The sequence below is a fragment of the Helianthus annuus genome, chromosome 4, assembly GCF_002127325.2.
Source record: "Helianthus annuus cultivar XRQ/B chromosome 4, HanXRQr2.0-SUNRISE, whole genome shotgun sequence".
NCBI classification, from domain to species: domain Eukaryota; kingdom Viridiplantae; phylum Streptophyta; class Magnoliopsida; order Asterales; family Asteraceae; genus Helianthus; species Helianthus annuus.
In genome coordinates, this window is record NC_035436.2 from 131021847 (window position 1) to 131036623 (window position 14777).

The following is a 14777-nucleotide window of genomic DNA, read 5'->3' on the forward strand; positions in this document are numbered from 1 at the left end:
TTTCCTCAAATCATACATCATTCATTCATTTTTCCAAGCATAAACCATCAAACAAAAACTAGAACTCCGCAAACCAGCCCACGCAACATTCGACCGATCCACAACCGAACACGTACGAAACATAAAAACTGCGCTTCCGGTAGTTGATCCAAACAACCAATTATGCACATCCCAATACACTTCCACAGGAAGCCCATCAACCAAAATCCTACTATTCCCTCTAAACTTCCACACCAAATGCTTCACTTGCATCACTATCTTCCCATCTAACCTCACCATGAGCCACGGATCATCAACCCCGATCGTATCACATTCGATCTTCAAATCATGAACCCGACCATGGTCCTCAAACTGAGCTTTTGTAACATAAACTTTGCTACCAAAAACATGTTCCCTCTTCATTAACCGCAACCAACATTTATTGTTCTCCGCCATTTCTTTAGTTGTATCCCCGATTAACAACACCATTTCCCCATCGAAAACTAGACAGACGAAGAAACCAGCGATGGGTTCTGGGCTGGACCCGAATTTGGCGTCAGTGAGGTCCCAGTTGAGATCAACTGTAATGAGATTAAATGTAACAGACTTTGAACCTTTTCTTTTGGAGAACATGGAGGGTTTGACATGAATCTTGGAGAGAGATTCATGTGATGGATCTTCGATTTCGACGGTGAAGCAATGGCCTACAAGATTCTTGCTCCAGTTGATGATGATTAGATGAGACTTGTTGAGTAGTTTGCAGTGGTAAATGCAGGTGACAATGTTTTGAGAGGGTTTGGGTATGATTGAAGTTATGGTGGAGGATGCATTGGAACATGATGAGTCTATTATTTGAACTCCATGCTCACTAAAACATGAAGGGAAATTGTTCATTTTTGTGGGAATTTAGAATAGGGAAGGATTTCAATATGAGAAGGTAAGATGGGGTATAAATCTAACACTTTTAAATGATTAGATTTTGTGTGAAGTGGAAGAAAAGAATTAGAAAAAAAAAAATAATAAAAGGGTTTAAGAGAGGAATAAAGCCAATGATGTACTAGTGGAGTGGTTTGGGAAAGAATTGGTGTTCTTTGTGTCCCAGATTTGATTCTCACTCTCTTCGTTATTTTTTGCGGCATCCAGGTGAAGAGCGAATACGGGTGGTGCCGGTTCGACTTGGATGAGAAGCGAGGTTTTACCGATTATTCCACTGTCGTACCTTCGGGCGGGTGGAGGTCGGGTTCCGCGCATCTGGGGAGAGCCAAGGGGCTGGCGACGGTCGAGTAGTTGACCTTGGCCACAACGCCCGGTGTCATGGTGGTTGGCACGTCGTTCTCTGCCTTAAAAAAAAAGAGGAATAAGGTTTTCACAACCAGATTGATTTTTGATTGAATTTGAACCTCATGTATTTTAGAAATCTAATGACATAATAAATAAATTAATTAATGATCAATAAAATTGTATTATAACTTGATTAAAAGTAAAAGCTCTGTATGTATGTGTATATAAGTGTCTCTTATAGTAATACATACACAATCAAAATAATAAACTTAAAAATTATTAAGATATGATATATTATGCTATATATTTATATCATATAATATTATAGTTAAATATTTAACCAAGTTGGATAGATCAAAATAGCAAATGATTGAAGCTCTTAATCTTCAAATAGGATTTGGGTTCAATGGTTCATATTTCATAATATCAAGAATTTTTTTTTGTTAAAAAATCCGGCCCAGTCCGATAACAATGTTACCGGTCCGACCGGCCGGCCATTCCAATTATGAAAACATCGAAGAGGAGCAATGTTATCGGGTTGGATAAAAAGAAAAAAAAAAGAGATTCAAGTGGGGGGTTTCGTGTATGTCACGTCATGTTTTCATCTTTACGAACCTGTTGGTGCCAACTGCCAACCCATAAATTTGCTGGCCGGGCCCAACCTTTTTTACGGAATATGTGTACACGGTGAACTGCAATATCCATATTAGTTGTATTTTCATTTTAAAATAAAACAGATACATAGTGCTAAGAATTTTGTATTTATTGATTTCATTTACTTTTATATTTTATGAATATTATTTGGGAAAATATTAAAATGTTGGTTGACCAAGTCTGTTTTCAAATTTGTCACCCTCCTGCGTCCTTGGAAGGACTACTCAGCCTCGGATGCGTCCCTATGTTTTGTTGAAGCGTCCATGTCCTAGAAGCTGACATGTGGCATTTTGTATGTGGGCCCAGACGCATTCCAATGCGTCTTTTTCTCTCTCCTCTCTCTTCTCTTTCTCTTTCTCTCTCCTCTCTTCCTCTTCTTTTGGCCGACGCCGACACATCTCTCTCTCTCTTCTCTTTCTCTTTCTCTCTCCTCTCTCTCTCTTCTCTTTCTCTTTCTCTCTCCTCTCTCCTCTCCCCTCTCTCCTCTCTCCCAATGCACATTTCGTCATCCTCCTTGAACTCTATTTGGGATCTTTGACTGTGTTGATTTCAACACTGTTGTTCCATTTTAATTAGAAGAGAACGAGAAAAGAGAGAGAGAGGAGAGGAGAGAGAAAGAGAAGAGAGAGAGAGAGAGAAGGACGCATCCCGTACTTCATGGACGCATCCCGTGTTTGAAGGACGCATCCCGTGCTTGAAGGATGCATCCCGTGCTTGAAGGACGCATCCCGTGCTTGAAGGACGCATCCCGGAATGGTCCTTTCAAGGACGCATAAACATGTCGGACACGTGTCAGCTTCTAGGACATGGACGCTTCAACAAAACATAGGGACGCTTCCGAGGCTGAGTAGTCCTTCCGAGGACGCAGGAGGGTGACAAATTTGAAAAGAGCTTTGGTCAAACGACATTTTCGTAATTTTCCCATATTATTTGCGTAAGAGTTACAACCCTTTAATTCTTTAGAGACTTTGTAATCGAGTTTTACGTGTTTATTTTTATGTAAATGTGAGAATAAATTCAAGTTGATTTACGTTTCGACGTAATTTTTTCCAGGAAATGAGTCGGATCAAATATAATATAACCTTATGCTTATTATTATGTACGTTTTCGGTTGGTCTACATTTTGACATAATTTTTTCCCCGCAAAAGAGTCGAGACAAATATAATAGGTTTTTGTGCTTATTTTTATGTACATTTTTAATTGGCCTACGTTTTGACGTATTTTTTTCGGACGCCGTGGTAATGCGCGAGGCAATTTACTGGTTGTGAATAGTGCTTTGACTTTGACCTTTTTTATGTTTTTGTATTTAATTATTTTTGTATACGTTTACCCCTCAACTTTTAGCATTGACAATTACAATCCATTAACTTTCTAGAGACTTTGTAATCAAGTTTTACGTGTATCTTTATGTATGTGTCGGTAAGCTCAAGTTTATTTACGTTTCGACGTAATATTTTTTCCAGAAATGAGTTGGGTCAAATATAATATGTTCTTATGCTTATTATTATGTACGTTTTGACGTTTTTTTTTTTTTCAGAAATGAGTCAGGTTAAATGGCGTGCTTATTTTTATGTATGTTTGTGGTTAGTTTACGTATTGGCGTAAATTTTGTTCGGAAACGAGTCCGATCAAATATAATACGTTTTCATTAGACGATATAAATTTGAGTCACGTTACGTTACGTTTCGAAACCGCTGCAACGCGCCGTGCCATTCTTTAACTTAAAAAACACTATTTCTTATGTGCTTATTTTTAAGCACGTTTCGTTATAAATTCAAGTTGGTTTATATTTCGGTGTAAATTTTCTTCGGAAATATGTCAAATCAAATATGATACGTTTCATACTTATTTTTATGTTCGTTTTCACTTGGTCTACGTTTTAACGTAATTTTTTTTCGAAAACCAGTTGGGTCAAATATAATTCGCGGTACTTTACGTTTTAACTTTGCGGCAACACGTGATTATCAACTTTCATGAATAGTAACTTTGACTTTTTTCTTTCTTTTTAAATATTTTATTTTTTAGTTTTAATTACACACCTTATATTATAAATAATATCCGTTTTTAACCCTATAGTTTTGTTTTTTTCTAATACTTTTGTTCATATGTTTTCAATAAAAAACAAAATACGCAGTTGCGTTAAATTTGTTTTTTCGCTTCAGTTCTGAAATGTTTATATTATCAGTAGAGTCATTTAGAACTTTTCATCTATGATATATATTAGAGAAATAATTTGGGTTTTCAGTTTCTTTATCAAGTGCCGCTACAATACCGATATCGTAACAAACGAATATACACCAACCGAATCCCATTGCATAGCGCGGGGAATTTTGCTAGTTTTTTAAATATGAAAACTTAGAATAAAAATGATTGAAATAGCATAATTGTTCAGTTAGTTTTATAAGCTTCTTCAGGTTTGGCCTTGTTTGTATAATTGTAGTTGTATTGTCATATATATATATATATTTATTTTTGTTTAAATAGAATCATTTCACCGAAGGTAATGTAAACATGTGAAATCAGGAATATCCATTGGTATTTCGGAGAGGGAATAGTCATAATAAAAATTCCCCTTCACCCATGTTCCTAGCAATCACTTTGGTGGAAGTGTTGCATGAAACATTGAAAGTTAGCGGACTATTATAAGGTCATCCGGGATGGTGCGTGATACCACCCCATCACGCGTTATCATTTAGGGGGTGAGCAAGTTTAGGTCCGAACTGAAAATAACCGAGAACCGAACCGAAAATATACCCAACCCGACCCGAACCCAAGTACCTAGGTATTTAGGTCGGTTCCAATTTTTCATATAAAACAGGGTCGGTTCTCAGTTCTTTTCATGGTGAAACCCGACTTGGACCTATGGACCGGAACCGACCCTATATTTAGGGTAGTGAATCGGTTTTGTATTTTATGTTTGATCAGTTCTCGGGTCGGGTCAGGTAATGGTCGGGTAGGGTCGGGTTTTTCCTTTTGTTCACCCCTATCATCGACAAAACACCGCCGCCACCCCCTATTCTTCACGCGTTAAACATAAAAATGTTGTCTTTTTGACGCGTTGAAGTTTAAAAAATCCGACCGTTTTGTTGTTTTGACCGTTTTTTTAACGTTATATTTAATAAAAAAAGCCTTTAAACAATCTATATATACTTCACATTTTTATACCATTTCACCCAAACCAAAACACAAACACATATCACACATTCTACATATTTCACAAATGGATTTTCCTACATCTTCGTCGTTTCCGATTGACAACAATAGCCAATCGTCTTCCGACAATGAGACGCTTGAATTTTTTGTGTCGGTGTATAACGAACTTGAAGCTAGTTCAAACCGCCCAAAGAAGAAAATGGTGGATCGTGATCGTATACATGCTAACGAAGTGTTAATGAACGATTATTTTGTGGAGAATCCGGTCTACAATGACGAAACGTTTAGAGATCGATTCTGTTTACCAAAAGAATTATTTTTAAAGATTGTTGGAGACATCGAAGCAACTGAAGAATGGTTTCAAGAAGGTTACGATGCGAGGGGCAAACCAAGTTTCACGCCGATACAAAAATGCACGTCCGCCATTCGCCAACTAGCGACAGGTAACCCTCCCGATCAATTTGATGAATACCTAGCTATGTCGGACAGAACTTCACGTGAATGTCTGTAATTTTTTTACTAACGCGGTCATTAAATTGTATGGTAAAGAGTTTTTACGTAAACCGCCGAGACACGAAATCTCACGTATTTACGTCACACATGAGGCTATGTTGCGAGGGGCGTATGTTAGGGGTGACGTCAAAAGACCAACCATCATACTTGAAGCGGTGACGCCGAATGATTTATGGTTTTGGCATTCATATTTTGGTGTTCCAGGTTCAAACAACGACAACAATGTTTTGCACACGTCACCGTTGTTCCAAACCGTAACGGATGGTACCGCACCCTTATGTCCATTCTATGTTAACGGACGATATTACAGACGCGGCTTTCTTCTTGTGGATGGTGTCTACCCATCATGGTCTGTTTTTGTGAAAGCTCCTTCATTTCCTGTCGAGGCTAAAGAAAAGGTGTTCAAAAAGTTGCAAGAATCGGCAAGAAAAGATGTTGAGAGAGCTTTTGGTGTTTTAAAGGGTAGATGGGGTATACTAAGCCGACCGGTTCGTGCGATGAATAAGAAATCAATACATAGCATAGTATATGCATGTATCATATTGCACAATATGCTAATCAAACAAGACGGACGTGCAATATCTCAAGATTGGGTGCCGGATCCTCCTACACAAGTTCAAGTTCCCGAAAATATCCAACAAGACTTGCGTGATGAAGAAATTCACTTTCGATTGAGATACGATTTAATTGAACTAGTAGGTTCTTTAGGTTTGGAATTTCCTAATTCGGACGAGGAGTAGAGTTTCTTTATGTATGTTTTTATTTTTTTATTGTAGTCTAAAATATTTCTAGTATGTTTAATTGAACTAGTATGTTTTAATTTAAATGAAATTTATAATTTATAATTTTAATGTTTTATTGTTAATTTATAATTTAAAAAAAATAAAAAAGGTTGTGAGTGATGGAACTCCATCACAAGTGATGACCATTCCAACTAAAATTCATCACTAGTGATGGAATAATGGTTGATGATATGGTGGAACTTGATTGGATGTTGTGAGTGATGAATGAGTGATGAGTGATGACCACCCCATCCCCCTAAAAAGTGCGCCTTTGCATGCGCCTCCTAGCGCTTAGGTCAAAGTCAAACGTATGTGCATCCAACACCTCACGCAAGTTGCTCTCTCTCCCTTTGTTCTCTTGTCCGTCCTCGTCCTCTATTAGGGTGTAATGGGTGCATGCCTAATCCATTTAGGCAAAATTTCCTCCCATCCAATTGAATTGTGCCATGTAATTTGCCTATAACTTTTGCCTATTACCCAAAAAACTTAATAGGTGTGTGCCTAAATTGAGATTAGCCAAAGTAATTTTTTTAATCTGCCTAATTTGTAAATGAAAAATATTATATTAAAAAAACATTATATTAAAATAAACTAACGAAAATAACATTAACAAAATTAAAAAAAGAAACTACATGGCCATCCATATTTTTTTGCGATCTCGTGTTTTCGAGCTACTGTGATTTCCAACATCTCCAGTGGAACAGTGTTGTGTGGCCTGTTAAACGTCTCGAGATCTTTATCAAACCGAATCGATTTCAACGTTTCTCGATGTTCATCCACCAACTCGATATATTTTTCCTCTCGTTTCTTTTTAATTTCCACCAACTCTTGTTTCATATATTTGTATTCTTGGAGCTTGTCGGACATACCAACTGACTTTTCGCTCGACGTTGCGGGTCCTTTATCTTTTTTGTCTTTTTTTTCCTTGTTGATGAGGGATCTACGTTTATGTCGGGTAGATCACTACCCTCTTGTTAGTTACCCGAATCGGATGAATTTCTTTTTTGCCCCGAACCACCACTATCCTCACCCACCAATAGCACCGGGGGGCCATTTCTCATGCTTTCTAACCACCTCCCACGCCTCAATATGAGGAAAGCCGCCGGCATGTCGTTTTTTGTAATCTATTAGCGCTTGTTTCATAATAATATGAGCATCGTCACTTCCGCTAGGATGTAAACGATCCTATAATAAAAATATAAATTTTATTAATGTAAAAAACAAGAATCTTTTTTATGGTAAAATTAATATCTATATAAACGTTAAAAGTTATACCGCTTGATGCCAAAAACCGTTGAATTAGTTCAACTTTGATTGCATATTTTTCCATTTCGGACAGACTTGATGAATGGTCCGTGAGCTTCTTCCAACGGTTGCATTGTAGTGTGCGGGAATATTCTTCCAAAAACTTTCCACTTTTTGTGCATTTCCTTTTTTCTTGTTATGAGTACACTGCACGTACGCCATCGCTAAAGCCTCTTCTTACTTCTTCGTCCATCTTTGCGGATCCGCCCTATTCCCTTTTCCTTTCCCTTCATGTTGGGCTTCTACTTCACCTTGAACATCTTCCTCTTCTTCGACTTCTTCATCTTCATCTAAGTGTTGAGTATCGGGTACAAATTCTCCATCTTCGTCGTCATCGTATATGGGAAGCTCGTGTTCAACATTATCTCTTGGAGATTGAGACAGTGGAGTCCGATAAGCAAACGGGTCAAAAGCGTTTTGGGCTTCCGTAGGATACTCGTATACACCCGGTGCAACCATCGTGGGACCTTACGGTAATGAATAAAATTGTGATGGATAGTTGGGTTGGGGTTGGGTTGGGTGTTGTAAAAACCCGTTTGCGGAAAAAATTGCGATGAGAAGTTGGGTTGGTACACACTTGATCCGCCTCGTCTACTTTGCGAGCCACGCCCTCTCGCACTCGAACCGAACCCGATATTTTTTTCTTGCCATCGCTCTTGTTTTCTCTATCCATGATGTGCTTGAGAACTTTTTAAATTGGGTGATGATTTTTTAGAATTGGGTGAGAATTTTATAGAATGGAATAATATTTATAATGGTGTTTAACTAATTTTCTTTTATAATGCAAGGGTTATATAGTCGTTAAAATCAATGCAAACTTTCAAAATCAAAGCCAACGGTCATATTCAAACTGTCAACTCACCTCCCACCCCCCCCCCCCCCCCCCCCACACACACACACAACCTGGACCTTCCCACGTGGCAAATGAAGACGGCGGCAGTGTTCCTGATCGACAAAGGGCAACCGATCAACAAAGGGCTTGCCGAATGCATTTGTCGATCTCACCTTGTACACCCTTATGTACTATTTGTCGTTAGATTTATCTATTTCTACAAGTTAATATTATATAGTTATATTTTATTTTGTAATCATAAAATTTCAATGTATGTTAAAATTATCGGTGAGTCCATATGTTGTTGATGTTGATACAAATTTGTAGCACTATGCTGGTCAAGTGTTGAAGTTGTTCAAACTTGAAATTCATTTATATTCAAAGGTATGTATGTTCACGTTTTAGCTACATAATAATTATTATTACCCATATTAGACTTGTTTCCTTTGCTTTGTAGTACTTTTGAGATGTTATAATATATGGTTTATAAACACTTCACTAGTTTGTTTACAAAGAAGTGTGCACCTCAACTCGCATGACCCTATCGCTTAGCCTACGTTTTAAATACTTTTTAAAACGATAGATACATTCCTTTTATAGGTCTCGATTCTAGAAGATGATGTCGCTTTAGTCTACACGAATGGAGTGTGTGCGCCTATATGGACAAACGACATGTTGCCAAGCGGCATGGTGACATACCATCGAATGACATCGTGATATCTATCACAACAATCGTCATCCAGAAATGAAGAACGACTAGTGTAGAGAAGTCAAACTACATTATTAACATGCTTGACAGCATGGTTGACCAAAAAAAAGTCAAAAATATAATCCACATCAGTAAAGTCAAAAGCCGATTTGATAGACAAGCGTTTATTTCATATATCTTTATTAACTTATTTCGCCACAGAATCTAAAAGGGCAAACACCACGATCACGCGCTATGTTTCGAATGAATTCTGCTAACCATGTTAAACGGATGGATACATATGATTTAATTACGAATAGAACCGATGAAAGCTATTCAGCAGCACCAAGAATGATATCACACCTCCTGCAAAAACTTAACAGCAATGCTCAGATTGAGATTGAAACTTTGAAGTTTATTCACCCAGAAAAAAAAAAAAAAAAACATTTTTGAAGTTTAAGATGCAATTTTTAGTCACGGTCTGGTTAGGCCGGTTTTGGTGAAACTCAGGGTCGGACCACTAACCATTGACAAATATTTTTTTTTTGGGGCGGTTTCAGCAGTTTGACTATTCGGTTTTTGGTGCATTAAACCAATTTTTTAATTTTTATTTAAAAAATTACTAGTTTGTATTAAAAATTAGAGTTAAATGCCATTTTAGTCCCTGTGGTTTGGGTCATTTTGCCAGTTTAGTCCAAAGGTTTCATTTTTAACCTGTGGGTCCAAAAAGGTTTCACAGTTACCATTTTAGTCCACTTGGTTAACTTCATCCATTTTTTCTGTTAACGAGAAGGCCAATTCGGTCATTTTGTATGTAATTCTGTTAACTAAAAGGGCAATTCAGCCATTTAAAATGACCGAATTGGCCTTCTCGTTAACAGAAAAAATGGATGAAGTTAACCCAATGGACTAAAATGGCAACTGTGAAAACTTTTTGGACCCACAGGTTAAAAATGAAACCTTTGGACTAAACTGGCAAAATGGCACAAACCACAGGGACTAAAATGGCATTTAACTCTAAAAATTATATATGATAAAGATTTCAAAATGAAGAAAAAAATAAATAAAAAAGTTGTCCGGTTTTGAGTTCCAAACCATGGGCTGGACGGTTAAAACACCAAAACCAAACCATGAACCAAAAAAATATAAATCTCAAACCGGCCAGCTTGCTTCGATTTTTGTGGTTCGGTCAATTTCAACGGTTTATTAACACCCCCTAGCAATTTTCCAATTAATACTTACAGATAAGTAATCACAAAGCTGAAGAAGCATGTTCAGCTACTGCTGGTAACCATTCTTTGAAAAACGTCTGGCAGTCGTTATCCGCATGACTTAACGCCCCAAGGGCAGTGACAGTTATCTGAAACAAAACCGTAACCGGGATACTAATAATTAATACCGGCATATATTAATAAATCACTTCCAGAAAGTAAGAAATAGAAATGTATGTACATATCCTTCTTTAACGAAACGGTAGTCTGTTTCCCCGTCGTCCACCGCGCCTCCCTTCACCTGAAAAAAAAAGGATAGTTCACAATTATAATATTTTCATAGTAATATAAATAAAAATAAAATTTGAAATATTTAATTTATGATTAAAAAACAAAAACCTCTCTAATGAACAAACAATTTTCTTGTGAAACAGATTTAGCATCGGTGTTTAATGCTACAGAATTTGGGTCATTAGTCATCGTTGATAACATATTGGAGATATTGTTTCCTTGTGCATTGGATGAAACTTGCTTCCAGCCCATTTTGACGATACTCTTTCCTTGTTTAGTCAGCTTATAGCCCTAGTAAATTAAACATGTAAATATATAGATAAATTGTTTGATGAGGCGGACCTAGAGTGATAGAAGGGGTAACCTCCGTTGCCCCTTGACGCTCCGAAGGTAGTGTAAATTTTGGAAAAATTTGACGTTTTTTTTTTTTTTTATTCCGTTACCCTTTTTATTGAAACGTTACCCCTATGCCGATCTTCTAGATCCGCCACTTGATGAATATGTATATACAACTCACCTTATGTTTCGGAATATTTGTGGGCAAATCTACATTCAGGAAACAATTTTTCGGAAAGGTTTTGTTGTTGATCTCGAGAAGAATGGCGTTTATTATGGGTAAGCAAGCTTCAGCGGCCAATGTGAAGTCATTGATACTGCTTATTCCCCCAACCCTGAAAATAAACAATGAAGAGGGTGTTTGGGGTTGAGTTTTGAAAATAGATTATGCGTTTTGAATAATTAGAATAAGATAATTAACTGTAGCAAAACGTGATGTTGAAAGATAGTGTTTGGATTTGATTATGTTGTTTGATATCACAATAATCAGATAATCAACTATTTGAGTGTTTGGCAAATATATATATTTAAAAAAATAAACAAGTGAAAATCCTTTTCTAAACGCAAATAATCAATTTTTGGAAAACTGCGTTTTGTTGTAGTAGGGGGGGGGGGGGGGGGGAGCTGCTTTTGGAAAACTGCGTTTTGTAACTTTCTAAACGCAAATAATCATTTTTTTACCCAAACACTCAAAACTGATTATTTACGATTTCAAAACTGAATAATCTAAAAATTTCCTTCAAAACTCAACCCCAAACACCCTCGAAGATCATACTTTGTTATTGACCACCACATGTTAAAAGAACAATTGGAAGCCGAAAGTGAAAAGGTTTACATGCATACATACCAATCATATGATATTGAGACAGATGGTACACCATAGAAAAAGGCCTCTCGAGCACCTCCTACCGTCCCTGAGTAGACACTGCATTTCAACAAGTTATAGATAAAATGGTGACCACCAAAGAGTATCAACAAGCCACATAAACTAAATAAATTAGTAGGCAAAAATAACTATTAAGTTAGACATGTTTGCTCAAATTTAAGGTAGAAGCATAACTAACACTCGTGTTTTCCATGAATTATTATTTTTCAAACGACACTTATTTTCCATTTCCATGTCCTGTTTATGTTATTAAAAAAACATAAACGAGAAAACAATAAAATAAAATAAATTCTATACTGGCGAGGAAGTATAAAATAAGAAAAGGAAAATCATATAGCAGAGAAAACTGGAACTAACGTGTGATAACCACAGTTGCTGCCCATATTTATGCCGCTTAATACCTGTCAAGTGTTAATAGTGAGCAGAAAGTCAAAACGTTATATTTAATATAACATGCATCAAGTTTTAAACATACATATCTAGAGTTTGGAATTAAGTATACCTAACAATCCAAGTAATACCAACAAGAACAACTACTATCGCCGATAGGCGGGATATCACACATACAATACATTTTTTATAAGAAAAAAATTATACAAGGTAATAACAACTAATAAATAATAAGAATAACTTAAGATGAAGCTCCAACAAGAACAAGGAATATCAATCATGTTAAGAGATGAAGGGCGATGATATACCAAATCAGGCACGGAAGGAAATAATGCCTTTGAGATTCCCAGCGAAGTACAGTCAGCAGGCGTTCCTACAAAGCATTATCAAAAAGGTACTTATACGAGAAAGAACTTTCCTATGTATGTACAAACTGATATTGCGTTAATAACTACTAAAATTTTGAAGCACGTATGAAGGGAACTCCCCACTACGCCTAAGAGCAGAACTACAACAACAACAACAACAAGCATACCCAGTAAATCCCACAAATAGCATAGCTACTTATAGGGTCTGGGGAGGGTGGGGTGTAGACAGACCTTGCCTCTATCCATAGGGATAGAGAGGCTGCTTCCAGAGAGACCCCCGGCTCGAAAACAAACAGCATACCAACACACCAAGTTCAAGTTGGAACAATGAAAAACAGAAACAGTAAAAACAAGTGAAAAAAAGACCTATTAGGCAACCGAAATTTTGTCAATTTCAGACTTCAGTTTAATGGAATGATAGAAATGCATCAACCTTAAAATTTTCACCAGACAAGTCCCTTTGTTTATCGTCCGTCCATAGGCCAAGATAAAGATATAAACCCTAATTCATATAACTCTAACTACAAAACATATATAAAGAAACAATTTTCCCACTCACAGAATGATAAAAAAAAAAGTTTTGGATGAGATAATTCAAGTTATTATGAAACTAACCAGAAACAGCAAAAGCCGTTGCTCCACTAATTTCGGTTTGCTTTGCTGAGACAGGTTGGCGCCAAGTGATTGAATGACTGACTGCTGACTTCTCCCTGGACTCATTCAACAAGAATAAAGTATAAAACTTCAATTTATAACCATTAACACAATCAACTGTACGAAAGCAAGCTTTCGTCGTTACTATGTTACCATGCATGCTCAAGTAAATTTAACAAATAACACGTCATGTGAAACTATTCAGGACCATCTTACAATAAATTCGTCTAAAATTATAAAGTGAGCAATAAAGATGACAACACTATGAAATGAAATGAGCATGCAGGATAAGCACACAGACATTAAGAAGTTCTTGTTTGTGATTTTAGTGTCATCTAGTTGTTTTTCTAAAAAAGATCTGCGCAGCCTCTTCTGTCTATGCCGCACAGACCACGCGCAGACATTGTCATCTGCAGACTGTTTGTTTTTCCGAAGACGTTTTATTAAAACGTCTGCGCGAGCTCTTCTTGGTGCAGACTTGGCCCAGCCACTTTCTAAGATCTTTTAAGGTCTGCAGAGGGTTATCCATCACCACCACCGCCGTCCACCACCACCCACCATTACCGTCCGTACACCACCACCCGTTTATTTTAGAAGTATACATACGTTAAAAAAACAAATAGTCATTCTTATTCCTGTAGACTAGAGGTTTAGTCCGCCTCTTATTCTACATAGGTATGCAGATGTGGTCCGCAGACAACAACAACAGACATTTTACTCTTAAAAAACAAACAACACCTAAGGTACACGAATATCACAATTCAGTTTACACTCTGGTTCTCAGTTCCTCTCTAACAATTACAGAAAACATATTTAAGTATACAATTTCCAATTGACAACAACTTATGTGAGTTCATAAGGTTCTCTTTTCAATATGAAAACAACAATCATGTAAAGGTTCAGGAGGAACGTACGAATCAGGGGCACAGACCCACACACGGTACCGATTGGTGGAGACTAGTGTACGAACTAGAGCCTGGAGACCGGGAGCATCGATACCATCGTCGTTGGTAACCATGATGGTTGGCTGCTTACAATCCGGGACATTATTAGCAACTTCCATTAACCCAATTTCACAAATTTGGATTGGAGACCAAGGGTTTGTAAGAGGCAATGATTATGTTTGTATCTACCTCCAAAACCGAAGGATGTATGTTGGGTTAACAATATAATAATTTTCAATTTATAATATATTATTGGGGAAGGATGTTTTGGGTTAACACGTATAATAATTTTCAATTTATAATATATTATACTAGGTTAGAACCCCGTGTATTACACGGGTTAAATAAACGTGATTTTATATATTAAATAATAAAAAAGTTATATCTTTGAGAACCCCGTGTATTGTACGGGTTGAGTAAATTTAATTTTATATATTAAATAATGAAAAAAGTTACATTTTTAAGAAACTCATGTGTTATACGAGTTGCGCACATGTAATTTTATATAC

The 14777-nt window shown here is 36.8% G+C and overlaps 2 protein-coding genes across 3 annotated transcripts; both read right to left on the reverse strand.

The window, feature by feature from the left end:
• Positions 1–21: 21 nt before the first annotated feature.
• LOC110933594 lies at positions 22–873 on the reverse strand. The gene has a single exon (XM_022176807.1). The coding sequence runs from the start codon at positions 871–873 to the stop codon at positions 22–24; it is 852 nt and encodes a 283-aa protein (XP_022032499.1).
• An 8446-nt stretch (positions 874–9319) lies between these two features.
• LOC110936719 (5'-nucleotidase SurE) lies at positions 9320–14483 on the reverse strand. 2 transcript variants are annotated; one of them, XM_022179128.2, is made up of 10 exons: positions 14239–14483; positions 13286–13380; positions 12611–12675; positions 12270–12313; positions 11874–11951; positions 11208–11361; positions 10799–10981; positions 10641–10700; positions 10431–10548; positions 9320–9554 (listed from the first exon to the last, which is right to left on the reverse strand). In XM_022179128.2, the coding sequence occupies exons 1-9, from the start codon at positions 14385–14387 to the stop codon at positions 10441–10443; spliced, it is 936 nt and encodes a 311-aa protein (XP_022034820.1). In that variant the 5' UTR covers positions 14388–14483; the 3' UTR covers positions 9320–9554; positions 10431–10440. The 2 variants fall into 2 exon arrangements, with proteins under 2 accessions (XP_022034820.1, XP_022034821.1); XM_022179129.2 differs by having other exon boundaries at positions 9320–9563.
• Positions 14484–14777: the final 294 nt, after the last annotated feature.